Source organism: Hyperoodon ampullatus, assembly GCF_949752795.1.
Source record: "Hyperoodon ampullatus genome assembly, chromosome: 3".
NCBI classification, from domain to species: Eukaryota; Metazoa; Chordata; class Mammalia; order Artiodactyla; family Ziphiidae; genus Hyperoodon; species Hyperoodon ampullatus.
The window spans coordinates 27,353,673-27,381,320 of NC_136916.1; the positions used below are offsets into that span (position 1 = coordinate 27,353,673).

The 27,648-nt window shown below is 53.2% G+C and overlaps 2 protein-coding genes across 3 annotated transcripts in view; one reads left to right on the plus strand and one right to left on the minus strand.

Moving 5' to 3' along the window:
• The window catches only part of PITRM1 (pitrilysin metallopeptidase 1), a gene marked incomplete at its 5' end in the record, with an annotated part of 32,946 nt that extends 19,829 nt beyond the window's left edge, over positions 1–13,117 (plus strand). The window contains 13 exons of the mRNA XM_079700633.1: positions 4,401–4,517; positions 5,854–5,986; positions 6,715–6,835; positions 6,937–7,013; positions 7,244–7,409; positions 7,702–7,802; positions 9,149–9,266; positions 9,547–9,603; positions 10,075–10,187; positions 11,193–11,318; positions 12,095–12,240; positions 12,478–12,580; positions 12,663–13,117. Of these exons, the coding sequence (XP_079556759.1) occupies positions 4,401–4,517; positions 5,854–5,986; positions 6,715–6,835; positions 6,937–7,013; positions 7,244–7,409; positions 7,702–7,802; positions 9,149–9,266; positions 9,547–9,603; positions 10,075–10,187; positions 11,193–11,318; positions 12,095–12,240; positions 12,478–12,580; positions 12,663–12,756 (1,472 nt within the window). The 3' untranslated portion in view covers positions 12,757–13,117. The remainder of the gene's footprint in view (positions 1–4,400; positions 4,518–5,853; positions 5,987–6,714; positions 6,836–6,936; positions 7,014–7,243; positions 7,410–7,701; positions 7,803–9,148; positions 9,267–9,546; positions 9,604–10,074; positions 10,188–11,192; positions 11,319–12,094; positions 12,241–12,477; positions 12,581–12,662) is intronic.
• A 612-nt stretch (positions 13,118–13,729) lies between these two features.
• The window catches only part of PFKP (phosphofructokinase, platelet), a 72,312-nt gene continuing 58,393 nt past the window's right edge, over positions 13,730–27,648 (minus strand). For both annotated transcript variants that reach the window (XM_079699742.1, XM_079699743.1), the window contains 6 exons: positions 20,309–20,473; positions 19,114–19,175; positions 18,679–18,790; positions 17,592–17,691; positions 14,158–14,260; positions 13,730–14,063 (listed from right to left, as the gene is read on the minus strand). In XM_079699742.1, the coding sequence (XP_079555868.1) occupies positions 13,916–14,063; positions 14,158–14,260; positions 17,592–17,691; positions 18,679–18,790; positions 19,114–19,175; positions 20,309–20,473 (690 nt within the window). In that variant the 3' untranslated portion in view covers positions 13,730–13,915. The remainder of the gene's footprint in view (positions 14,064–14,157; positions 14,261–17,591; positions 17,692–18,678; positions 18,791–19,113; positions 19,176–20,308; positions 20,474–27,648) is intronic.

Here is a 27,648-nt window from a genome sequence, read left to right on the forward strand (position 1 = left end):
CGTTTTTCCCCTGTTGGTTTAAATTTTTCTTTGTCTTTATTTTTTGTCAATTTCATTACTAGGTGTCTCGTGTTTCTCCTTGGGTTTATCCTGCCTGGGAATCTCTGCACTTCCTGGACTTGGGTGGCTGTTTCCTTTCCCATGTTAGGGAGGTTTCGACTCTAATCTCTTCAAATATTTTCTCATGTCTTTTCTCTCTCTCTTCTCCTTCTGGGACCCCTATAATGAAAATGTTGTTGCATTTAATGTTGTCCCAGAGGTCTCTTAGGCTGTCTTTATTTCTTTTCATTCTTTTTTCTTTATTCTGTTCCTCAGCAGTGAATTCCACCATTCTATCTTCCAGGTCACTTATCCGTTCTTCTGCCTCGGTTATTCTGCTGTTGATTCCTTCTGGTGTATTTTTCATTTGTTATTGTATTGTTCATGTCTTTTTGTTTGATCTTTAATTCTTCTTGGTGTTTGTTAGACATTTCTTGCATCTTCTCAATCTTTGTCTCCATTCGTTTTCCCAAGGTCCTGGATCATCTTCACTATCATTATTCTGAATTCTTTTTCTGGAAGTTTGCCTATCTAGTTGTTTTTCTGGGGTTTTATCTTGTTCCTTCATCTGGTACAAAGTCCTCTACTTTTTCATTTTGTCTGTCTTTCTGTGGATGTGGTTTTTGTTCCACAGGCTGCAGGATTGTAGTTCTTCTTGCTTCTGCTTTCTGCCCTCTGGTGGATGAGGCTGTCTGAGAGGCTTGTGCAAGTTTCCTGATGGGAGGGACTGGTGGTGGGTAGAACTGGGTGTTGCTCTGGTGGGCAGAGCTCAGTAAAACTTTAATCCGCTTGTCTGCTGATGGGTGGGGCTGGGTTCCCTCCCTGTTGGTTGTTTGGCCTGAAGCGGCCGAACACTGAAGCCTACGAACACTGAAGCCTACCGGCTCTTTGGTGGGGCTAATGGCGGACTCTGGGAGGGCTCACGCCAAGGATTACTTCCCAGAAATTCTGCTGCCAGTGTCCTTGTCCTCAGGGTGAGACACAGCCACTCCCCACCTCTGCAGGAGACTCTCCAACACTAGCAGGTAGGTCTGGCTCAGTCTCCTGTGGCGTCACTGCTCCTTCCCCTGGGTCCCGATACACACACTACTGTGTGTGTGCCCTCCAGTAGTGGAGTCTTTGTTTCCCCCAGTCTTGTCGAAGTCCTGCAGTCAGATCCCACTAGCCTTCAAAGTCTGATTCTCTAGGAATTCCTCCTCCCGTTGACGGACCCCCAGGTTGGGAAGCCTGACGTGGGGCTCAGAACCTTCACTCCAGTGGGTGGACTTCTGTGGTAGAAGTGTTCTCCAGTCTGTGAGTCACCCACCCACCAGCTATGGGATTTGATTTTACTGTGATTGCATCCCTCCTACCATCTCATTGTGGCTTCTCCTTTGTCTTTGGATGTGGGGTATCTTTTTTGTTGAGTCCAGTGTTTTCCTGTCAATGATTGTTCAGCAGTTAGTTGTGATTCCGGTGCTCTCACAAGAGGGAGTGAGCGCACGTCCTTCTACTCCGCCATCTTGAACCAATCTATTATAAAATATTGAATATGTTCCCTGTGCTATACAGTAGGACCTTGTTGTTTATCTGTTTTATATATAGTAGTGTGTATGCTAATCACAAACTCCTGATTTATCCCTCTTCCCTTTCCCTTTGGTAACCAGAAGTTTGTTTTCTGTCTGTCTGTTTTGTAAATAAGTTCATTTGTATCATATTTTAGATTGCACATATAAGTAATATCATTTGATACTTGTCTTTCTTTGTATGACTTCACTTAATATGATCATCTCAAAGTCCATCCATGTTGCTACAAATGTCTTCCATAAATTTAACATGCTAATTGTGATTAATATGATAAACTTCCGTTTTGTGAGTGCCAATTGACAAGTTCCATCTTCCTTTTTTTTAAGTTTTTTTTAAAATTGAGGAATAACTGACATAATGTATTAGTTTTCAGATGTACAACACACTGATTTGATGTATTTGTATATTGTGAGATGGTCACCACAATTAGTCTAGTTAACATCTGTCACCACATGTAGTTTTTTGTCTTGTGATGAGAACTTTTAAATTTTATCGTCTTAGCAATTTTAAAATCTCAATACAGTATTATTGACTTTAGTAACAGTGCTGTACATTACAACCTCAGGGATTACTTAGAACTGCAAACTTGTAGCTTTGACCCCTTCATCCATTTCTCCTCCTCGCCCCACCACAACCACCAGTCTGTTCTCTGTATATATGAGCTTGCTTTTTTGTGTTTTTGTTTTGTAGATTGCACCTATAAGTGAGATCATAGGTATTTATTTTTCTCTATCTGACTTATTTCACTAAGCATAATACTCTCAAGGTTCATCCACATTGTTGCAAATTGCAGCATTTCCTCCTTCGTGACTGAGTAGTGTTCCACTGTGTGTGTGTTTGTGTGTGTGTATCGCATCTTTTTTTTACCCATTCATCCGTCAGTGGACATTTAGTTTGTTTCCATATCTTGGCTGTTGTAAATAGTACTGCTGTGAATATTGGTGTGCGTATATCTTTTCAAATTAGTGTGTTTATTTTCTTCAGATAAATAACCAGGAGTAGGACTGCTGGGTCATATGGTAGTTCTAGTTTTAATATTTTGAGGAACCACCATACTGTTTTCCATAGTAGCTGCACCAATTTACGTTCCCACGAGCAGTGCACAAGGGTTCCCTTTTCTCCACATCCTCACCAACAGTTGTTATCGCTTGTCTTTTTTATTATAGCTATTCTGACAGGTGTGAGGTGATGTCTCATGTGTTTCGATTTGCATTTCCCTGATGAGTGATGTTGCGCACCTTTTCCTATAGCTGTTGGCCATCTGTGTGCTTCTTTGGAGAAATGCCTATTTAGGTCCTCAGCCCATTTTTTAGTTGGATCGTTTGTATTTTGCTATTGAGTTCGTTAAATATTTTGGATATTAGCCCCTTACCAGATAATATTTGATTTGCAAGTTTTCTCTCCCGCTGTGTACATGCCTTTTCATGTTGACAGTTTCCTTTGCTGTCAGAAGCTTTTTAGTTTGATGTGGTCCCACCCATCTTCCGTCTGTGCTTATAGCCATTTGTGGCACAGAAGGTAATTCCATGCCTCAGCACAGACCGTGCGTTCCCTGAGTTGTCAGGCGTCTGGCCTGGCCATGGAGGTGCGTGTGAAGGAATGCAGGGCCTGGTTAAAGAGCGTGTTTCTGTCTTCCAGATCACTGCACAGTCCCTTAGGGAGGACACAGTGCTAGAGCGTTTACCGTTAGGTCAGTAAGTCTTGAGTGTGGACTTCAGTGCAAAGAATCAGTGAGTCAGGGTCCAATCGAGATGAACACCAATGAGAAGTGGGAATGGGAGATTAATTTATTGGAAACATCAAACATTAAACAATCTTCCAGTTTGGGAGTCTGTGTATCGTGTGAAGGGGCGGGGCTGGGCCGTTGGGAGCCTGTGTCTGGTGGAGGAGAGTGCTCGCAGCCTCTGCTGCCCTGCTGCGTCTGCATCCCGCCCCCACCAGAGGAGCAGCATCCTGACAGCAGCAGCTGAGCCGGGGCCGCTGGGCATGTTCTCCGGGACAAGGGCAGGGGGCCAAACGCAGAGAACGAGGAAGCGTCTGAGGGTGGCGTTGGGGTGCTCTGCTTGACTGCGGGGAGACGGCCAGGTGGGGGGGCCTTGAAAGTGCAGGGGGTTCCTCAGAGCCTGGGGAGCCAGGTCCTCAGGCCTCCACGGGGCACAGGTGGGTGCCCGGGAGCAGCTGTGCTGAAACCCCTCTGTGGGCCCGGGGACCCGGTGCTGGGGACTTGGGGAGGCGGGCGTGGGGGTGAGGTGACAGCGGGAGCGCCGACTTTACCCCGTGACGTCCCCCAGCTACAGCCTGGGGCCCCTCCCCATGGGCTGCCCAGTCTGTACAAAAGGGGCATCTACCCTCTGATCAGGCCCAGAAAAGGTATTTTTTCCATTTTTGTAATTTGTGAACTTTATGTGATTACACAAGTGTATTGCTGAGGTTTGTGAAAATGACATAAGAATAAACAAGCACAAAAGTTAGTAAGTTTCAATCCACTAGTTCAGTCTCTAGTAGAAAATTTTGGTTGGGGGCAGAGAGGAAACTGCTTGAGCAAACTGCTCCCCCCTTCCCCCAGCAAAATCGTTCTCTTAAATCGCTGAGAATGAGAATTAGGAAGAGAGCTGCCTGCCCAGCTGGTTATTATGCTTCTAAATCTGGTTTCCTGGGAAACCTCTGAACCCCAGTGCTGACGGGCTCCCCACGCTTGGCATGGGAGAGGCTGAGTCTTAATGTAAGTTAATAAATAGGAGCTGAACCGAGTAAGACCTTCTAAGTATCGTTCTGGATGTTCATTCCCCTCTTAGGTTTGGAATTACAGGCTCAGCAAAGCCAACCTCAGGACGCGTCGTGTCTGCCCGCGTTGAAGGTGTCGGACATCGAGCCCCGCATCCCGTTCACGGAGGTGGAGGTGGCTCTGGCAGGTCAGTGGCGGGTCTTGGTGCCCCGGCTGGGGGTTAGGCTGCGTCTTGGGGAGAGTCACCAGTGGGTGTCTTCATAGGACGTTCAAGCCCCGTTCCTAGTCCAGCTCAGCGACGGCAGATGTGGACTCGAGGGCCTGCGTGTGTTTTTCCCTGGGTGGGTCCGACAGGGCTGAGCTGCCGCTGGGGGCGGGGAGGCCTCAGGTTCCGCTGTGTGTGTGTTCATGCAGTTCTCAAGGGCACGGGCGTCCTCTGGGCCCTTTGCCCACGCCCGCTCCTTAGCCCAGCCAGGGTCCAGAGGCCCACAGCACTAGGTGTCGCACTGTGGGGCACGGAGTGGGTGGCAGCCGCTCCTTCCTGGCATCCCCCCCCGTCTGTGCCCATCACTCACTTCTGCTGGACACAGGAGACGTGCCCTGTGGTGCTGACGTTTCTCTATATGGCCGTGATGTGACTTTGCTGCTCCTTCCTGAGCAGGTCTGACGACAGCCTTACACCTTCACTGGTTCCCGCGTCTAGTTTAGGATTCAGGCTGTGTGCAAGCATCCCTTTGACTTGTGTGACATGTCTGTTGTCCCGGGGCCTGTCCGGTTTACCACACCTGATGTATTCATTTGCGCATGTAAGTGAAGCCTCTTTTTTGGCCCAGGCTTCTGGGAAGTGAGGTTCACATCCCACTGATCGTTTAACCCCCACAGGTTTGGTTTATCAGTGAAGTTCATTGTGTTCAAGGAAGGAATCAGTGAAATAATTCGTCGTCAGTAGATGCCTTAGTTCCTCCGCTGGTTCAGGGCACTGTGCTCGGGATATAAAAAGTAGAACACACAGTTGTGAGGGAACTGGGGCCACAGAGGCCTGGGGTGTCGAGCGGGGTGGGTTCCAGTGTGCTGTGGGGCATGAGGGTCCTCGGGTTTGGGGACAGGACTTGTTAGGGGGTGAGTTGCGTTTGGGGTGGGTGAAAGTGAGGTCACCTGTTGTGGGAGTGGCCTGCCAGAGTCCCTGCCGATACCCAAGGAGGGTCTGGGTGCAGGTGGGGAGGGCGGCTGGACTGCAGCTGGACTGTGGGGTGTTTAGAAAACCCCAAGAACGTTCATACTCTGCTCTCGTTTTTCAAGAAGCACAAGGGTTACTTAGCGTTGAAGATTTTCAGCTTTTGTTGTGATGAAAGTACAAGAGGGAAATTTGTCTGAATTATGGCAAATGAATAGTGTTTTTTTGCTAATATAAAATGTAAACCCCCATCCTTGAAAAGCTTTAGCATTTTAAAAATATTAAATGATGGTTACATGGTTAAAACTTTACTGGTAAAAATTATAAAGAGGTGCCTTTGCTCCTGCAGCTGGGGACACGCCCGTCCAGTACTGCACACAGCCCACCAACGGCGTGATCTACTTCAGAGCCTTCTCGAGTCTGAACACCCTGCCCGAGGAGCTCCGGCCCTATGTGCCCCTCTTCTGCAACGTCCTCACCAAGTAAGGGGCTCCTTCTGGGGCGAAGATACGCATTTATAGAACTCTGCATGTCATTGCACATTTATTAGTGGATGTTTTCTGTGTGTGTTGTTTCAATGTATCAGTAATCAATTTTCAGTGAGTCATTTTAATTTTCAAATTCAGTGGTGTTACAGAAAGGTGGATGGTATATTTGTTGAGAATTTTCCTTATGGTAATCATACTTTCTTACTAAAATACAGTACATTAAAATATTTATAAATGTAGAGCGCAAGGTATTACAGGTATAGCTATATCTCAACAACTGAGTTCTTTTTAAGATTATGAAGAGATGATTATTTTCATCAGAAAATGTAAGCCTTTAAATATGACGCATAGGCCTGGGGTCACCCCCGGAGGAGGTGAACCTTTCCCGAGTTCTCTGCCCTTTTATCAGTATGGCTCCCACCGCCTGCCCTTCCACGGCAGCGTGGATTCAGGAAAAACTCAGTCATCACCTTGGCTTGAATTAGTTCTTACATTAGGAACAGCGATTAGAATGTTTCCTCCAAAAGAAGTTGAAGTGACTTTTTTTTTCTTAAGGCTCGTTCTTCAGATTTCACCCCCAAGACTACCTGACCAGAGCGGCTGCAGGCTGCAGAGTTTGGGGGGGAGGCGGGAGCAGCTGCTGGGCTGGCAGGCGGTGGTTGGGGGGACATGCCGCATGGGAACCCGGCCCGCCCCGGTGACTCCGCGCTCTCTCTGCACAGGCTGGGCTGCGGCAGCCTCGACTACAGGGAGCTGGCCCAGCAGGTGGACCTGAAGACGGGGGGCCTGGCTGCCACCCCCCACGTGCTCCCTGACGACTCGCACCTCGACACCTACGAGCAGGTAGCCATTTCCTCAGCTCAGGGTGGTGAGGGTTGGCTTCTCCGGCGTCTTTTAAATTACATCATAATTTCTTATTCTTTTTCTTCTGTCATGATTTATAGGGTGTGCTGTTTTCATCTTTCTGCCTCGATAGAAACCTACCAGACATGATGCATCTGTGGAGTGAAATCTTTAACAAGTAAGTAGACGTAAATCCCCGGACATGCCAGAGACCCGAGTCTGCCGGGTCCTGAGAGCGGAAGCTACATGCCTTTGTTGGTTGTTGGTTTCTTTCCCCCTGTGACTCCTGTGGACTCATGACATCTCCAGGGACGGTTTACATCATCTAAGAACCTACACTTAGCAAATGTCCCTGCTGTTGAAGGGGGCATGACTGGGTCTCATTTACTGCCTTTTCTTTCTCCACAGCCCCCGCTTTGAGGACGAGGAGCACTTCCGAGTGCTGGTGAAGATGACAGCTCAGGAGCTGTCCAACGGGGTCCCCGACGCAGGTCACCTTTACGCGTCCATCAGGGCGGGCAGGACGCTGGCGCCCGCGGGGGACTTGCAGGAGACCTTCGGGGGGATGGACCAGGTGACGCGCTCAGGGGTGGCTGGGTCTCCGGGGCTCATAATAGATTGTTCACGTCTCAGAAAGGCTAACTCAAACTGGCCAGGTTTCATGGGGAAAAAGTTTTTTCGCTCACCCTCCTCCTTCCAGCCTGCAGCCCCTCCCCCACCCCCCAGCGGAGCAAGTGTGAGTCCCCCGTGGGCACAGAACCTGGCCCTGCCGCCGCCCCACCCCATGTCCCCACGGGACCCCATGTCAGGGAAGTCTGGTCCAAGCCAAGGCGCGTCTATCTCTACCTATCGGTTCTCTGGCTTAGGTGAGGCTCATGAAGAGAATTGCAGAGATGACGGACATCAAGCCCATCCTGAGGAAGCTCCCGCGCATTAAGAAGCATCTTTTGAACTGTGATAACTTCAGGTGGGGCTGCAGTTTGTTTCTAAGCAAAGATTCCATCCTCATCCTGTGTCACCACGTGTAGTTTTAGATGCTTTTTAGAAAACGCTTGGTGGAGGCTACAGAATCGTTCTAGACTCCAGATGTTCTAACTGTGAAAGAGCTGTTTTATACAGAAGTTGAACAAGTGTCCTGGGAGGTGGGGAGGAGGGCAGGCTGCTTTAACCTGGAGCCACAGGTGGACTCCCTGCTGCATGACTCAACAGCCAATGTTCCGTAAATGAGCCTCAGCGAAACCCCGCCGAGGTCCTCTTGCCCGAGGCCACGGTGAAAGCGCGGAGGTTCTTGTGAGAGTAATTGTGCACCAGTTTGGGGTGAACACCACCCTCTGCACGTGGTCGGCCTTCAGCTCAGGTTGTGACACGAGCGAGACTTAAAGAGGACGACGGCTGTTGAGCTGGCAGCACCTGCCTCACCGCCAGCGCCGCCGCCTTAGCTGAGCTTGCAGCTCCATCCGTGGAACACGCCCCCGGACCTTGGCCCGGCAGTTCTTGGGAGTCACTAGCAGGCTCTCCTGGACCATCTGGGCAGCAGGAGGTTGGGGGCCTCTGGCCAGCAGAGCCGGCGCCCAGTTAGTTCCTGGGCTGCCTGTGCACTCACGGCTGGCGTCTCGGGGAACTTAACCACAGGGACCTTCTCTGTTTCCTCCATAAAACAGTCCTTTGCAGATTTAGGGCAAGGAAGGAGAGCATGTTTGCAAAGCAGTTGGTCTAGAGCCTAGAACACAGTGGTGTTGTCATGGTACCTGTTATTTCAACCAAAATAGACTTAGGATTTATGGCCAAAACCAAAAAGGATACAGTTTGTCAGTGTACTGTATGTATGATGGTATCTGTGATTCTGTAGAGTTCCGAAGAGCCACAGAGAAATGTTTTTTGGGATCGAGGCAGTTCTTTGCCTACTTAACACTTTTCTACTTTAATGACCGGTTCATTCTGTTCCAGACAATAATTGCGTTTTCAGTCCTCTGATGCTGTAGCCCTGAAGGCACCTTTGGAGATCTAGTCTCTGCATCCTCGTTCTCAGGAGAGCACAGAGCTTAGCGGAACTGGCTGTTTATTGTCTGGAACACACTGAGTTAAGGGACAGGCTTTTTCGTACCTGGAAAACATGTGGTGAAGGAAGACGGCTGTAGTGGTGCCTTGTTTGGCTGCTGTTTTATTCAGTTTTTGTTTTTACGTTTACATGTAAACGTTTTTACACTTTTGAGCATTATTTTGTATGTGATTCATTTTTGTTTTAATTATGCAAAATGTAACATTTTTATTTTTCATAGTAATGGTTTTCTGCACGTAGACTTTTTTAAACAGATGTTCCGTGAATGCTACTCCCCAGCAAATGTCTCAGGTGGAGAATTCGGTGGATAACTTCCTCAGGACCCTCAGCCGGAGTAAGGAGCGGAAGCCTGCGCACCTGCACGTGGTGGAGGTGAGGTTGTGCCCCCTGCCTGCCCGCGGGGCCAGTGAATCCAAACCCTGTAGTTTGGCCTTCGATCCTGTGCTCCCCTGTAGCCACTTGAGCCTTGCAGTGAAGCCTCCTGTTTGGAGGACCACTTGAACTGGGGATGCAGCAGCCTCAGAGCTTGAAGCCTCGAGCAGATGTACCCTGATGGCTTGTCGTGAGCTCTGTGCACTTCCTGGAACGTACCTTACCTGCCCACGTGAGCTTGGGCATTTTCTCATTTCTCTGGGAAACATTTTACTTTCAGAAACCTGCACCTAAGGGACCTGGCAGGCACTCCCCAGTCACGAGGAAGCTGGTGATGGTGAGTCCCTTCTGCTTAATGCCCTGCCTGCTGCGCATCCGTGGGCCCTTCCGTCACCAGCTGGGCGTCGTCGGGTAGGACCGCCAGGTGCTGTCTGTGTGGACGCCTCGTGTTCAGTCCACCTGCGTTTAAACGTCACTGCCACATGGGGGTCACCTCCCCTCCTGTGCACCCCGCTGCCCCCTGGTGGCTGGCCTGGCTTGTCCCGGGGGAGTGACCGAGCAAGGTCACACACACTGCCCTGGGAATGGCGTGGCATGAGATGGTCCCAGGGGAGTCTGGGTTGGGGGTAGTACACTTCATCTCAGCTCTGAGGTGAGGTTGTGTGGGACAAGGTCATCAGCACCTGGCTGTTACGTGTGGGGACGTGGCTGGTGCCGCCCAGGGCGTTGCAGTGTGGGGGGCTGGGTACTCGGGGGCACCTGCCCAGCTGGCCCCTGGGCCACACGTGGTGACGGCCTCTGCCCCCAGGACCCCACCTTCAACCCCTGCCCGATGAAGACGCACTTCCTGCTCCCGTTCCCGGTCAACTACGTAGCCGAGTGCATCCGGACCGCCCCGTACGCGGCCCCGGCCCACGCCAGGTGCGAGGGGGAGGGGCGCCGCCGGGACGCTTGATGGTGGGTGCGGAGCAGCTCCGGAGCGCGGCGCTGCCGCCGGGCTCACGGGAAAGGGTGTCTTTGGGAAGTGTCATCACAGCTCCGCTTTTCCGTCAGCTTGTTTCCGTGTTTACAGGAATCAAACGCGCTCTGCCAGGCCATCAGGAGTAGGAATGTATTTCTATATTGAATAGAAAGATGTAGGTTCAGAAACAAAAACAAGAGGTACCTACTCCTGGGTGCTGGGATCATAGGTGTTTTTTCCATTCTTTTGTATTTTATAATTTCCCTTACGTAACGGAAATAACAGAAGTTTCTGAAAAAAGATGCGTGGAGGGTGGACCTCCGTCCCTGTTGGGGATCGGGGCCTATCTGCACCCTCTCCCGGAGCCTCGGGTTCGCTCCTCCACTCGCGTCCCCTCTGCCTGTGCCGCCTGCTCTGTTGTAGAAAAGACCAGTCGGGCGGTGGGGGGGCATGAGCGGGTGAGGCCTCCGTCGGGTCGGCCTGGCTGCTGTCCTTCCGGAACCACCTCGGCTGTGCTGGGGCAGCAGCTGTCACTGCTCACGATGGAAGTCATGGGGATGTGGGACCCCTGATAGAAGCTCATGCTGTTGGAGTGTTTCCTGAGGGAGGGACACCTCGTGTGTACACACGTGAGCGCACAGGCTGACGCAGGGGTTTAAGTAAGTGATGGGCCACACGTTCACCTGTATCATGGAAACCACTCACTGCTAAACGTTCCGTGTGCCGCGGCAGGTCAAGCAGGAGGGACGTTCCTGTCCCACCCCCGTCACCCATCTTCCTCACATTTTTCTCTTAGCTTCTATTTTAAAATTAAAAAAAGGTCACGATGTACGTGTTGCTTTACTTGGTTCTCATTTTGTTCTTACTCAGACACACTTGCCATCGTCTTGGGTTACTCTGTTATATATTCAGTACTGCTCTGCCAGCCGCGTTGTCTTTAACTCACGTTTTTTTCATCTTTTCAGTCTCAAGATCCTGGCACGCTTGATGACAGCTAAATTCTTGCACACGGAGATTCGAGAAAAAGGCGGTGCTTATGGTGGAGGCGCCAGACTCAGCTATGGCGGGATCTTCACGCTCTACTCGTACAGGTGAGTTGGGCTGTCTGGCCCCGGTGTCCTCACACGCAGAGCAAACTTCAGAAAAACGCTTCCCCTGTCGTTGCTGGGCCAGCGTGTAACCCCACCCAGCAAGGTCCTTTCAGCTGCCGGCCTTAGGGATAGCGGGAGGGGACAGAAAATAGCTCTGGGGTTTGGTAACCAGGGTGTGTAAGGAGATGACCTGGAAGCTCTCCGGGGCCAGACTGTTCTGCCCTTTTACATCTCTGTTCTGTGGCCCTGCTGCCTTTCTGGCACCTCAGGGATGGAGGGTTTCTCTCTGCCCCCGACCGCTTCACGTCCCGTGACATGGGCTGATGTGGTCATGTGGGGGCTGCGGGTCTCGAGGGACATGAAAAACAAGGCGTTTCCCACAAGTCGCCCTCAGGACCACATGCACATGTGAATGAGGGGCCTTGGAGCTCTTTCTGTTCAGGGGAGGACCCCGGAAACTCGCCTCTGAGGGGTGATCATTGCGCTGTCTGGGTGCATCTTATGAGCGTGTTCTGTTCCTTTCGGCCGGTCCCCCGGCTCTCCTGGGTTACAGCGGTGTAGTCAGTGATCAGGTGGCGAAGTGCGGGTCACAGGTGAGGTCTGCAGGGAGAGTGTCGGTGGCTTGTGTGGCCACATGTCAATTTCCAGAGTACTGGGTTGTCTGGACTGTTAAAACAGCATTAACAACCCCGAAGCATGGAATAACTGAAGTCGTGCCTGGGTGTCCCCTATACTTTTTCTGCCAAACATGTGAGCCTGACTCCTTGGGTCCCCAGGGACCCGCATTCCACGGAGACGCTGCAGTCCTTCCTGAAGGCTGTCGACTGGGCCAAGTCTGGGAGGTTCACGCAGCAGGACATCAACGAGGCAAAGCTCTCTGTCTTCGCCGCCGTGGACGCTCCGGTGGCTCCTTCAGACAAAGGTATCTGGCGTAGGTAACGTGCCTCGAGCTGTGGTGGTGTCAACAGCCGGGACCCCCCGCCACGTGGCTCCCCGGGCTCGGGCCCTCCCAGCCTCCATGAGACTGCGTCTCAGCCGAGTTGGGAGGAGAGCGCACTGCGGGCGCATGACGGGCAGCGGTGTGACCTTTGGTGGAAACAGGCTGTAAAGGGCCACGGTAGCCACATGCCCCTCCATCCTGTTGCTTGTGCTCACTCAGGCCTGGACTGCTTCCTGTATGGCCTCTCGGATGAGGCGAAGCAGGCGCACCGCGAGCAGCTCTTCGCTGTCCGCCACGAGGATCTGGTTGACGTGAGCAACAGGTGAGTAGGTGCCAGGTGGTTTAGTGCCCAGACCCTGCGCCCCCCGCTGCTGCCTGGGTGACCCCCACCTGTCCACCTGCAGGTACCTGGGCGCCGGGAGCAGCACACATGGCATAGCTCTGCTCGGACCAGACAATGCAAGCATCACCAAGGACTCGTCGTGGATAGTTAGGTAGCAGATGACCCTGACTCCATGGGACTTGGCCCAGCCTTAGGCCTCCTGACACTGAGCTCTGTGCTTTTCTGGCCTTTAAGTTATTTTTTTTGCAAAACTCTTGATCATATATATATGTGATCATATATATGTATATATATCATTCTTATGGTTTTGCCTAAGGTATTGCCTGGCAAGTCAGACGAAAACTCTTCTGTCTTGAAGAAGGAAATAGAGTGATCACAAAGAAATTCATTGAAATAATCATGCACTAAGTGCCAGAGATGCACAGATTATAGTTTTTAAGACTTCCTAGTGCTATGAATGCTTATTTTACCTATTAATCCTAGAACATGTATTTTAAAAATAAAAGGTGACTCTGACCTGCCTGTGCTTTATAGTCATTATCATTTTAAATCACTTTTTGTTAAAGCAGTTTTTAGGGCCTTTATGGAGAAATGCACGAGCAAAGGGACAGAGGTGTCCCGACGTCTGCTTTCCACTCACCCCGGCGGTGGGGCCGTGGGGCGGCGGGTGCGGTGGACGTGCCTGGAGGATGTGGGGCTGGGAATGGCATCACCTTTGACTCCGGGATCTGACTCCTCCACCCCGGACAGAAAGGAAACTGCCGGCCCTGCTTTGAAAGGAACTGAATCCCCTCCTCCGCCTCCTGCAGGCGCACAGCAGGGGGGCAGAGGAGCTCATGTCTAAAGACTCAGGTGCGCATCCACCCCCGCCCCCCCGGGGGTATCACCTTACCTGGCGCCCTGGTCCAGGGCCCTCCTGGTGCACTGGGCGAGTCACCCACGCGCCTGCCCGTCAGAGTGTCACCTCTTTCCTCCGGGTGCTTCTGTCCTTGCCTGTCTCCTGGCTCCCCAGTTCCCTAGAAAATGTGTGCCTGTATCTGCCGACAAAACCCTGAGAGCCGCTCACACACCCTGAGGTTTTCAACTCCCGCTTAGAAAACAAAGAAACCGGGCACCGTGATTGGCTTTTAGCAAACGTTTAATTCTGCGGGATCCGCAGTTTGTGAAGCAGGACACACAAGACAGCACAGCTGACACCCCGTGCTGGGGGCCAGGGGACGGGGAAGGCGGGCCGCGCTCAGGGTTCACTTGGACGATGCTCGCATAAAGTGCTCATAAATAACTTAAACGTTACAAAATGGGCAGGTGGGGCGGCTAGATGGTGGCAGGCTCCTCGGGCCCGCGGGGCTGCACGGGCTCCAGCGGGCCCGCATCCGACACCTCGAAGCTGGCCTTGTACTTGGCCAGGATCTTCATGAGGGGCCGCAGCTTCAGCCACCACTGCTCCTTGGGGATCCTGTGCCTGCGGGAGGGGGATGGGCGGCTGAGCAGGGCCTGGGGCCCCCACCCAGTGGGCCTCCCTCCCCCTCCCTCCCCACAGGGCCCCGTGCACTTACTCGAAGTCCGTCTCCTCCTTCAGCTCGGCCACGGGCTGGAAGACCAGGTTTCTTTTGCTTATTCCCAGCACACAGACGGAATCATCACTTACAAATCTTTTTCCTATAAGACAGAAAAATGATGTAAGAAATTGAGGGGGTGAAGTCAAGGTATCGGCACAAATAACCACCGTCTGGAGTGAAGGGAGGACGAGGGCTGCAAGGCGCTGGAAAGAGAAGAGGGGATTACGAAGGTTTTCATGCTGAATCTTCTGAAAACTTAGATAAATGTTTAATTTCGTAGAAGATGAAAGATTCAAGGAACAAACACCAGCAGGTCTATAAACCCTGAAGAAATTCAGCCGTCAGCTTTCCCTGCACAGAAAGCAGAGCTGGGATGCAGGTAGAGGTTTAGCAAACATCCAAAAATCAAAACAAAACTTGCCTTAGAAATGCTCTCCCCGGGGAACGCCCCCCCCCCAGCCTCTTAGACGCTAGAACAAGGCTGCCCACCCCTACAATGGACAGGGACAGCGCGCATGGGGCCAGCCTGCGGTGAGAAGAGCGTGCACAGCCGGGGGTGTCGGGCGCACCCCAGGAAGGCGGGGTGGCGTTAGCGCTAGCAAGTCGGCTGAAGGAACTTCAAGTGACCGTCTCATTCGACGCAAAAGTGTTATCATAGCCTTCACGACTGAAAAACTACTTAATGAACATCAGAGGTATCCAGTAACGATCAAAGACCATCAGCAAATAATAAGTTGCAGAAAGAAAGACTTCAGTTAAATATTAGTAAGAATCCTCAGTCATGAAACATTGAAGGCGTTCCTTGTGCCATTAGGGTCGAGAACAAGACAGGAGTTCTGCTGTCACTATGTCAGGATTTCTCTGGAGGGAACAGAAACACCCACAAAAAGTATCAAGGAAAAAACCAAAAGGTCGTATACATATGCCATATGTGTGGATAATAAAAACCAAGAGAAAAAAATTGTATCTACAAATAATTACTAGAATTAAGAGTGTGTAGAAAGTTACGGATTGCAAAAATCAGTGTACAAAAATGAGTTGTGTTTCTGTACACCAGCTATAAGAAACTAATACCATTTGCAATAATATATGTTTTTAATTTATTTTTGGCTGCACTGGGTCTTCATTGCTGCTCGCAGGCTTTCCTTAGTTGCGGCGAGCAGGGGCTACTCTTTGTTGTTGCACGTGGGCTTCTCATTGCGGTGGCCTCTCGTTGCAAAGCACGGGCTGTAGGTGCACGGGCTCAGTAGTTGTGGCACCTGGGCTCAGTAGTTGTGGCTCACAGGCTCTAGAGTGCAGGCTCAGTAGTCATGGTGCACAGGCTTAGTTGCTCCACAGCATGTGGGAACTTCCCAGACCACGGATTGAACCTGTGTCCCCTGTGTTGGTAGGGGGATTCTTAACCACTGCACCACCGGGGAAGTCCCATACAATAATTTATTTTTAAACTCACTAAGGAATAAACTTATTAAAAGTTATGCAAGATCTTTATGTAAAACTGCTTTAATAAGATAACAAAAGGCCTAAATATATGGAGATTAAATGTTCATGAGTTAGAAGTTCAGTACTTTAAAAATGTCAATTCTTCCTCCAAAAGATTCATTATTTAAATGTAACCACCCCACCCCCCCAAAAAAATCCAACAGAATTGATGGACCTTGACACAAAGGGCCAGGAATAGCCCAAACTGGAAGAAGGCCCAGGTAGGACTTGCCCTACTAGGTATTAGTAATTGTTCACAAAACTGGAACATTGGCACGGATTGGTAACTGAATGCCAAAACATCAACCTAACAATCCAGAAATAGTGCCTTAAGTTTTTGGATACCTGGTCTATGATGGAGTTTATACTGCAGGGTGGGAAAAAAATGGATTTTTCAATGACTGGCACTCAAATAACTGTACACATGGAAAATATTACACCTTAAACTGCATATCAGTTCAAGTGGATTAAAGAACTAAATGTAAAAGGTGAATATTTTAGTAACACAAAAAGCTCAAATTTTCAAGGACAAAGTTAAAAAAATTGGGTACATTAAGATTAAGAGCACTGGGATTTCCCTGGTGGTCCAGTGGTAGAGAATCTGCCTTCCAATGCAGGGGACACGGGTTCGATCCCTGGTGGGGGAACTAGGTTCCCACACGCCACAGGGCAGCTAAGCCCAGGCGCCACAACTTCGGAGCTTGTGCTGCATGCCGCAAACTACAGAGCCCACGCGCCCTGGAACCCACGCGTCACAACTAGAGAGAGAAAACCCGCACGCCACAACTAGAGAGAAGCCCGCGTGCCGCAGCTAAGACCCAGTGCAGCCAAAAAAATAAAATGAATGTTAAAAAAATTAAAAGCACCTCATTAAAAGATGACAGGGTTTGCCACACATGGGAGACACATGTCTGCAACATGTGACTTTGACAGAATATAAAATATGGACTTCCTTATATTAAAAATTCCTCTAAATCAAAATATTTTTAAATCCTAAGAAATGATATAGACAAAACAAATCATCAGATAACACGAAGCAGTAACAGAATAAACAAGAATGATCCATAGGCAGGAAGGGCCTGGCATTTCCCTCATAACCTAGAGGTTTAGCCACTTAACAGCCACGGAGTGGGGGCCTGTCTCAGTCCCACCCAGTATCACAGCAATACTTCAAAGGGTGACGGATTCATCAGGTGTGGCCCAGGGAGGGAGGGGATCGCGCCCCGCAGGCGAGCTTGGGGTGGGTGAGACTGGTCTGGAGAACCGGCCCGCTCCTGGGTCAGGGCAGGACCCAGAGGCCCTGGTTGGGCCGGGTGGCGGGAGGGCAAGGGTGGGCCACAGCGATGGCCGGCCCTACAGGGAAACGCCCTCTGCTTCTCTCACCTAAACCACAAAACCAGAGCCTTTGAAGGTTTAATCCTACGAAGTCAAACCCTGAAGGAGAGCCGGGGAATTACATCACCAAATCCCGAGGTTGCTGCCAGTGGGACGGAGTCAAAAGTGGCGTGGCGGGAGGACCCACCAAGGAGGACACAGTCCGGGCACCTCCCCATCCTCTGTCATTTTCTCCAAAAAGAGAGGCCGTAAGGAATCAATGAAGAAGCCAAGTATCTTAAGTAAAAGCCAGTTCAGAGCGTCCACGAGGCAAAGAAACACAGCCAGGAAAGCTCCCATCTGGGGTCTTGCTAGCGGAGCCCTCACGAGCTGGCAGTTTTCCATTAAGGGAAGACATGTTGCCACGTGACTGGAACGCCTCCCTCAGTAATGAGCATTTTGTTTCGTTAATTACTTTTATTCCTAATTATAACCTGAGTCTTAAGCAGCAGCCAGAGTTGAGTGAGAGCTGGTTCTGTCCCGTGCAGTCCAAGGCCGGGTGGAAGCCAGGGAGAAACGGGGGCCCAGAGCACAGCCCCCCCAGCGCTGCGGCCGCCCCGCTGCCCACTTGGTACCTCTCCCCGCCGGCTCCTTCAGCTTCATGCTGATCCACTGCATGGCTCTGGCGGAAATTTTGGTTCCAAAGTTTCTATCAAATGGAGAAGGCGCCCCACCCTGTTGGTGGTTAGAATTACCTGAATGTTAGTTACACAGCGACACCTTTCTGGCTGTTAGTTTTTTAAAATGGAATAGAAATTAAAATGACTTAACAAAATTCACATCACATTTCTGAGAGACTCAAGTTTGTAAATATGGGTTTGGGGGGTTTTGTTGCGTATTGCTATCTCCTTCTGTATGGCTGGGACCAAACAAAGCAAAACAAACCCCGTAACTCCTGCAGCCAAAGCCCAGCCCATCAGGCATCTCGGTGCTTCCCCAAGGAGGAGGCTTTTAATCAACCAACTGGTCAACGAGCATCTTTGTTATTTTACAATCTTTAGCAGGATTCCTTAACCTTGTTTTGGGGTAGGTTACGGGGGGTGGGGAGGGGTGGTCACAGTTCCTTTAAGAATCTGATCAACTCTGTGGGCTCACTTTCACAAAGGCGCACACACGCCCACCAGTCCATCATGTAGTTTCAGGGGATTCATTGCATTAACGGGCCCTTACAAGTTCCTAAGACACAGGACTGAGCGGTGGTGATGGACAGGCCTGCTGTCAGGGGACCAGGTCCCTCCACGCCTGCCACCTGCCTTGTCTGGGTGCATTTATATGTGTACCCCAAGATTCTTCCCAAATCGCTCCAATTTGATGCAAATCTCAAAGAAGTATCATCTGTCTGAGATTCCAATTTAAATGGGTAATAAGGCCCGAAACTGAATCAAGTACTTAATTTGAACGTCTATCCACTCAACTGGTGTCACTATTTATATGAAAGTGGATGGTTTTCCTTAAAAAGCCCATCTGCCCAAATATCACAAACAGTGGAAAGGATTCCTGAGGCTGGTGATATCTGGTGTAACAACAACACAGGTCAGATGTTGATTTTAAGCATCTTGGAATTTACCCATGGATACACATTTCTTTCCAACACGGCTACAGGAGGACACCCATCTGAGAAAAGGCGCGGGCACCTGGCCGCCCCCCTAGCCCGCGGCCCACCTGCTGCATGTGGCCCAGCACGTTCTTCCTGCAGTCGAACACCCCCTTGCCCTCCTCTGAGTAGAGCTGGTAGATGAAGTCGGTGGTGTAGTTCACACTGCAGCTCTCGTTCCTGAAACACATGGCAGCTCGCTCCCATCCTGCCCGCCGCTGCACACGGCCTTCTCTATCAAGGTCACCGGCTTAGCTGAAGAAACGACTTGCAGAATCTTAAACAAGAAAACTGACTACACAGCAAAAATGAATTTTGAAAAATTACCATCCGATTATTTAAATGCCTGCAAGTCTGAACACAAAGCAGCACAGTGACTCCGCTCACTTCTCCAGGATTCAGAGCGAGATCGTGCAGAGAAGTGGCCGCTCGCGGGGGGTTAGGCGAAGCGGGTTCTTTCTGAGCAGCCGGGGCTCAGCTGGGGGCAGCCAGAGGTCCCTTACCTGAGCACGAGTCCCCTCTGGATGGTGGTCTTCATCTTCTCTGTCAGGTGCTCCACGTTGGACTAGGAAAAAGTGTTCCCTTAGGACACTTATTAAACGCCTACTGTATGCCGGGTACTGTCCGGCCCTGTGACAGTGGCAGCAGGGAAGTCGGGGCAGCTGCCCCGAGTTCACCTCGTAGCGGAGAGGACAGCAGACGAGTGACATATCAGCTAGTGACAAATGCCAGGGAACCTGTAACCCAGCAGCCCACAGCCACGGCAGGGGGAGGGGGGTGTCACTGAGTCAGTGCCACGCATGGCGTCCATGGGAGACGCTTGCCCAGATGAACAACTTCCCTTGAACACATTAGTGTGTGTATTCCATGTACTCGCCTAGAGCTGCTACTTTCCTCCACGGCTCCTGATCCATTTCCATGACAGTGTTTTCAGTCTCAGAGGAAAACACCTGTTACCTGACTTTATACAGAAACTCGTAAAACTGCCTACCAAGCATTTTCAGGCCAGGAGAAACCTAGAGAGTCAAATCGGTGCACAAATTTTCTGAGGAAGGACTGTTGTGTCTTGAGAAAGGAAATGTGCAAGAAAGGGAGAGAGTGACACAAAAGCAAACATTTTTAGACAGAAGCATGCTGCAGGTAGTGAGTGTATTTCCTGTCCTGGTTTTAGCTGAAAACACCTACTTTGCTGTGTCCCTGCCTGGTCAAGCCTCCCCGGTGGGCACCGGGCAGCCCTCATTACGTCCTGCAGTCCCTGGGGACGAGGGGCTCCTCCAGGCAGGGGTGCTGTCCTCCAGCTGCTGCACATTTTGCCCCACTCAGCCCCACAGGGACACCCGAGCTCTGGCCTTGTGTGTACCCCACAGCCTGGACATCCGTAGCCATCAGCCGGCAAAGCACCGGGCCCCCTGAACACGTCCGCATCCCTGTGGGTGTGGGGCCTTCCCAGGAAGGGCAATAACTGCTTCGTAGACAAAAGTGTAAGAGACAGAAACTTACAAGCTTGGGTTAAAGAGCAGCAGGTGCCCTGAAATGTGTCTGTTCCTGCTGTTACCCTGTCACCGCGGACAGAGCCCTAACGCCTCACTGGCGTGAGCGCCATCAATGGAGGGGGGGGCGGGTGCCGGAACCTGGCACATCACCAGCGCCTCTATCGACCCATCAGGCGTCAGCACCCCCAGCCCTGTGTCCACGTACCTGCAGGTCCCGGATGTCGAAAGGCTCCTCGAAGATGTAGGCGGCATCAGCGCCGGCAGCCAGCGCCCCCATGTTGGCCAGGTAGCCGCAGTAGCCCCCCATGGTCTCGATGATGAAGACGCGGCGCTTGGTCCCGCTGGCCGACTGCTTGATGCGGTCACACGTCTGCACAGAAGGACACGGTCAGGCCACATGGGACACCACCCCACAGCCCGGCCCTGACCTCGGTCGGTGCTCTGGGGCCCCTGCTCCCTCTGCCTGCGGCCTCGCAGGGCTGTGCTGCCGGGCTTGTCGGGCTCGGGCAGTGGGCAAATCCCTTGCTTTATTTTCTCCTGGAAAGCCCCGTGGACGCTTGGATCTGGCTGTCCTCAGTCTATCCCTGGACTACTTCCCGTGGGGCACCTCTCCCCAGAGCCGGACGATGGTTCCAGACCTGCCCCTGGAAGACTCGCCGATACACAGATGGCCATCCCTCCCCGCCCCCACCACCGCCCCAAGGAAACACCTGCACCGGGCCCTCGGGGACACAGAAACCCGTCCAGCCGCCGTCCTCTCTCGGGGGAGCCTGCAAGGCCCCTGCCCTGGTCTGTCCACCACACACGCTCGTGTCCACATCTTGCCTCGCTCAGCCCTTCAGGAGCATCACACCAGTCCCCCCGCCACCTGCTCCAGGGGCCTCTCACGCCCTGCTCGTGGGGGCTGGACTGCGGGCCCCAAAGACACCCAGGGCCTCGTGCCTGGAACCTGAGACCGAGCCCTCATGTGGGAATGAAATCCAGGATGCGTGGTCACCAGGACTGCAGGTCCCCTCTGCCAGGTGCTCTGGTGACACCTCGAGGCCTCTCTCCACAGGAGTCACCACAGCGCAGGTTTCTGCAACTCAGTAATTCTCTGATTCGGGGGTGGGGTGCCTTCCTCGCTAGACTGCAAATCCCATGAAGACAGGAATCTCACAGTCAGCGCTCAGTAAGTGTCTGACAATGAAAGAAAGAAAAGCAGGCAGCATCCTGCCCCATCCATCAACCAGTCACGGGTAACCGTACAGGGTTCCCTAAATCAGTCTGAACAGCTCTGAGACCAGAGTGAAATCTTAAATGGGGGCTGGGGGTGGGGGCTTGGGAGACCAGGGGTCACGTTTCGGGGAAAAGAGGTTTGTGCACCAAAGTATACCACCACCAGTGTGGAGGTCCTCACTCCAGTGCTTCGGGTTAGACGTGAAGGAGCGTCTTGATGAACAAACACAGGCTCCCTTCCATCATTCCTCACTATACTTTCAATGTGTTTGATGGATCATCACCCTCCCCAAATAGGTAGATTGATTTAATCAAAATGCAGTGCGCGCTTCAGCCGGTGGGCAGCTCTGCGTCCTCCAGGAGCCAGGATAGGAAGAAGAAATCGCATCAACGCGACCCACCCATCTTGTCTTCCCGGTACTTAGGCGGGGATGCGGTTTCCCGGCAGTGCGGGGGTCACAGGGGGCGGGAGGGTTTCCACGGGCTCCTTTACGTGGCCTTCGAGCACTTAAACCTCCCTGCCTGGTCTTTGTCTCAGAGGAATTCAGGGCTGGGGGGTGCACAGGCCCCTCCCAGAGCTGCAGGTCATGTGGGTTCCTTTCCTGACCCAGCCTGACACTGAAGGCGGAGAGTCACTGTCCCTAACGCAGAGAGCAGCACTGTAACCACCTGACGGCAAAACCCCTCTCCTCCGAGGCGAGTACCTGCGTCTCGGCCCCGACTCGGACCGCGAAGAGGGAGCCAACCGCGGGCGCCTGGCAGCTGACACGGCCTGGGCGGCTGGGAGCCCCGGGGAGCCAGGCGCTTAAACGCCTGTCAACTCTCTCATTCACCCAGGTTGTGTCTGAGGCTTGAGTTCACTTGATCTAAAAATAGCAAGTCCTCCCGGCAGCGTCTCAGCCAATTGCTGAGAGCAGGGCTGACACGGAAGAGGCCGCGGGACCGCGCGCCCCAGTCCCTGGTGGGTGGTACAGGGCCGGCTGGCTCTGACTTCTGGGGTGAGAGGAGGGCATCCAGGAGGGCCGACGCCCCTGCCCGGCGCGGACCAGCCCTGCCGCCATGGCCACTGCGGGAACATCCCCTCTCCCCAGCGCTGGCGCCCTCTGGCGGGGACAGAGGATTACCCAAGAAAAATACCCGGGAATTCTCCACTGGAGGAAAATCCTCAAGTTATTCAAAGTCCCAGAACTGCTCACATTTTGCCACATGGGTGTGGTAAACATAGAGCCCAATGTGAAAAGATGAGGTGGCGCTTGGAAGGGTGTTAAGATGGGAAAGAGCCCATGATCTCGGGCACGAGGACACCTCGGCGCCCAGTTACGCACCCCCTTGGGGGTTCCCATCCACAAGGCACAGGCGGCTGAGGTCGGGTGGTGGGTGACACGTGCCAGGTAGGGGTGGGAGGGTGACAATGCGTGCAGGCGTCTGGAGGTGCAGACAATGCCCTGCGGAGGAGTGGGGGGGTTATGCCCGCCCCACCCCCAGCATCCATGGCCAGGGCTACCTGATGGAAGTGGAGAGGCTACGTGCTGGGCCCACGGAGCCCCCATCTTGGGGAGCAGAATGCCCCAGACGTACCCGTCGGCCTGGATGGCGGAGATCCTGGTGACGGCCTCCCTGCCTTGCAGTCAGAGCCTGCACTGAACTGCTCATTCCCAGGGGTCTGTGCCCAGCTGAGCACGAGAACCCTCCAGCACAGAGGGCTCTGAACCTCTGAGGGGGTGGGGGGCTCGATGGGGCAGGACACGCCCCAGAGCAGAAGCCAGGTGGGCGGGGCTCGGAGGTGCTGGCCCTGCAGACAGAGCGCGGGTGACACCTGAGCTGCTGGATCCCCACTTGGATGCAGAGGGGAGGGGCTGCAGGTGAAGCCCCCGAGGGCAGCGCCCTCACACCACAAGGAAGGGCGTCTCCTCCCCGTGGCCCACAGTCGAGTGGACTCTCACGCCCCTCGGAACAGTCTACACTCCCCCGCCCCAACCTGCTCCATGTCCCGTCTCCTCCAGCGGACCATGCGGCCAGCTCGTCACCTGGGGACCTGGCAGCAGCCTCACCACACTGGGAGGCACCTCCAAGGGTGCAGGAACAGGGATCACCCAGAGCACCCATGGAACAGCCTAGTTTTAGTCGGCACAGGTGGGCTGACCTCCCCACCACAACCCCGAGAGACAGAGAAGCTGGGTGGGAAGTGACGCAAACTTGAGCTGATGATAAACTGGGCTCATTTGTCCTGGAAGATCGGATGGGGTCCCCCTTCCGTTTCTCCTTAAGGAGGAAAGACAGACCCTACAGGTTCCACCTCATGGGCTGTCTACTTGCGGCAAACAAACCACGACGGCAAACACGGAAGCTCTTACCTCCGTGACCACATTCAGGCCGATTTCAAAGCCCACGCTCAGGTCTGTGCCTGGGACGTTGTTGCTAAAGGTAGCGGGCACCAGGCAAAAGGGGACACAAAAGTCAGGGTAGCTATCGTGCTCCTTCAACAGCACCAGAGAGCTGTGGAGAGCATGAAGCAGGGTGGGTACAGGGTCAGAGGGAACCTGGATCCAAGGGGTTAAAGGAGATTAAGAAGTGTGGGACACGGGGTGCAGGAGGGGAGACTCAGAAGTGGGGGGCTTGGGGAGCAGGATGGGGGACCCAGCAGTGGGGGGACATGGAGTGCAATGGAGAGACTCAGAAGTTGGGGGCCTGGGGTGCAGGAGGGGGGACCCAGCAGTGGAGGAACATGGGGTGCAGGGGAGAGACTCAGAAGTGGGGGGCCTGGCGTGCAGGAGGGGGGACCCAACAGTGGAGGAACATGGGGTGCAGGAGGGGAGACTCAGAAGTGGGGGGCCTGGGGTGCAAGAAGGGAGAATCAGAAGTGGGGGGACATGGGGTAGAGTAGGAGGGACCCAGTAGTGGGGGGACAGGGGGTGCAGCAAGAGGGACCCAGCAGTGGGGGGACATGGAGTGCAGAGGAGAGACTCAGAAGTGGGGGGACATGGGGTGCAGGAGGGGGGACCCAGCAGTGGGGGAACTGGAGTGCACAGGGGAGACTCAGAAGTGGGGGACATGGGGTGCAGAAGGGGAGACTCAGAAGTAGGGGCGCCTGAGGTGCAGGAGGGGGGACCCAGCAGTGGGGGGACATGGAGTGCAGGAGGAGAGACTCAGAAGTGGGGGGAGATGGGGTACATACGGCAGAATCAGAAGTGGGGGGATACGGGGTGCAGGAGGGAAATTAAGAAGTAGGGGGGCCTAGAGTGCAGGGGGGAGCCAGCAGTGGGGGACTGGAGTACAGAGGGTAGACTCAGAAGTGGGGGGACATGGGGTGCGGGACAGGAGAGTTAAAAGTGGGGGATGGGGGGAAGGAGGGAGTACCCAGCACTGGGGAAACATAGGGTGCATGAGGGGAGACTCAGAAGTGGGGGGAGATGGGGTGCAGGAGGGGAGACTCAGAATTCGGGGCGCTGGGGTGCAGGGGAGGGGACCCAGCAGTGGGGGACATGGAGTGCAGGAGGGGACACTCAGAAGTGGGGTGACATGGGGTGCAGTAGGGGAGACATAGAAGTAGGGGGGCCTTGGGTGCAGGAGAGGGGACCAAGCAGGGAGGGGATATGGAGTGCAGGAGGGGACACTCAGAAGTGGGGGGCCTGGATGCAGGAGGGGGGACCCATCAGTGGGGGGACATGGAGTGCAGGAGGGGAGACTCAGAAGTGGGGGGACACGGAGTGGAAGAGGGGAAACTGTTGGGCTCAGATGTCAGAGAAGCGGGCCTTCTCAAGCACAGGTCTGGGGTACGGATCTCCCTCCTCAGTGTTAGTCAAAGTGGCTCATTAGTGACGCGGGTCCTGAAGCCACAGCTCCAAACACGGCCAGATGCTCAGCAGAACGTGTGCCCGATGGGCCTCCGCCCCGTCCGTCTTTATTCCTCCCGCCTAAAACCACTTCGGGGTGCCTTCTGCAGGAAAATTCACAGGCAGGATGGACCCCGGCCTCCCGGAGGGCTGTGCTCTCTGCCCACCCGCTACTCCTCCCTCCATCCATTCCCTAGAGTCCCAAACAGGCCGGGTTTTGGGCGGCTGCAGCCCAAGGACGCGTGCATGGAGGACCCGCGGTTGGTGAGTCCAGGGAGTGGCCGGGAGGAAGGTGAGGGGCTCCATGAGGGTTGCTCACCCGCCTCTTGCTCCCTCCACCCGGCCTGGCTCCCGCTCCCCACACGGACCCTCCTCCGCCCAGCGCAGCTCAGGACCACTGCAGGGCCGCCCAGACCCAGACGTGAGCCCCACAGTTAGACGGACTCCTGGGCTGTCTGAACCCCCGCCCCCGGGATACTCTGGGTCAGGGGGCGCACGGCGTAGGGGGCGGACAGGGGCGCCGGCACCTTGAAGTCTGACGGCGGCTCTACACCGGCAGGTACTCTCCACCCTCTGGTCACCATCACTCCCTTGCTTTTCCTCTGATCTCCAAGAAAACGGGAGGGACACTGGGGGCCCGGGACAAACCCTGTCCAGGACGCGAGCCCGAGGTCCTGGGGCCGACGCTGAGCCACCCACACTGACGTAATTCAGGGCCACCAGCAGAGCTGCAGCCACGGCCACCTCCCGGGGCCCGGGAAGCACCGAGGTCGCTTCAGCTGTGGTTCTGAAGGGGACGAGTGAGCTGGTTCTGAGGAGTAGGATGCAATGCACAGCCTCACCCTGTGGAGTCCCTAAAAACCTGCCCTGAGACGTTAACCCTGCCCCAGAGACGCCGGGACCTTACGAGGCATTAAATCCCCCGGGGATCTGTTTCGGGTGACATGTCTGTAAGCTCAGCGCACAGGCTGACAAGGAGGAGGTAGGAGGAGGTGACATGAGCACAGTGGTTAAGGGTCCAGAGGATGTGACAGCTGACCACGTGAGGCCACCTCGGGGTCCTCACCCTAGGCCCTGGGGACATTCTGGCCACCTCGGGCCCCTCCCCCAGCATGGTCCTGCCTGCTGTCCCACTTCTTGCAAGTGTCCGGCCCAGCCGAGGTCCAGCCCGAACCCAGGCCTCCTAAGAGACTCAGCCTCACTGTGGCTTAACACACACAACCCTGGGAGAAACCCAGCGACTTCAACACGCCAGCCCGGCCTTCTGTGCCCCCAGCTCCAGGATCCACTGAGCAGGCCTGGGGAGGGTCACCCTGACCACCCCCTGACCATCCTCATGAACCAGGACAAGACACCCTACTTAGGCCCTCGGAGCATCACTTCCACCTACCTTGTAAGGACGGCCCTGGCCCAGTCACGGACAGGCATTGCCCACTTTACAACTGTGAGCCTGGCTCCGAGAAACTTGAATGAATAAAAACCTGAATGTAAAGGATCGCGTAATCATCTCAAAATCCCCTGAAGGGAAGCAGGATGGATCATTTGGAATTTTCCCTAAACTTATTCTGGTTTTCAAATTTTCAACAACACACCTAAGAAATCTTTATCACCTGGAAAAACCATGCTTTGGAGCAAAGGAGCCTGGAATTATAAAGTGGGAGAATCCCGTCCTGCCTGAGGGCGCGTGAAACATCACAGGGCGGGGGAGCACCGACCTTGGCCAGGACCCACCAACGACCACTCCCAGGGTCCCCGCCACCCCAAGGGGGTCTAGTTAGGTGACAACTAGGAAATGAACTTCTGTTGCTTCTACTGCAAGCGTGGAGTGAGCAGATTCAGATCCAGCTATGCAGGAGAAGCAGTAACACAGTGATGACATTCATTTTGCGACAGACATGACCTTTCAACTCAGAGCTTGAGCACTGATGAGGAGCTGAATGAGTCCCACAGCAGCGAAAGCACAGACGGTGTCACCGGGGAGGCACAAGCAGCAGCAGGCAAGAGGGCGGGGACGTGAGTCAGGAGGTCCAGCGTGGGGACACAGGCGACACTGGAGGGCTTTTTAGTAAAGACACTGCGGAAAGTTTAAGAGGCTCAGCAAAGCAAGAAACAAGCATTGCTTACCAGGTAAATTCTATTTGAAAAGCTTTTCTTTTATCTACGAGCACCATAGAGACAGATTTGATGCCATGGGTTTAAGGAAAAATGCTTAGAAAAACAGTCACAAGATCTACGTCTTGCAAGGAAAATAAAATGTGAGAATTTAGTGAAAAATTTTAGATGCCGAATTTTTTAAAAAAGGGAGTGATGCATTCTGTGTTAGATACTGATCTTCAAACTCCAATGTGATTTCCCAAGCATGATTTACAAATACGATGATTAAGAGGTATTTCTACGTTTTGTTATGGCCTTTTGGCTAAAACAAACAAACAAAAAAAAAACACATTCAAATAACATCAATATTATTTTAGATGTGCTTTAGCGTCCCAGTCCA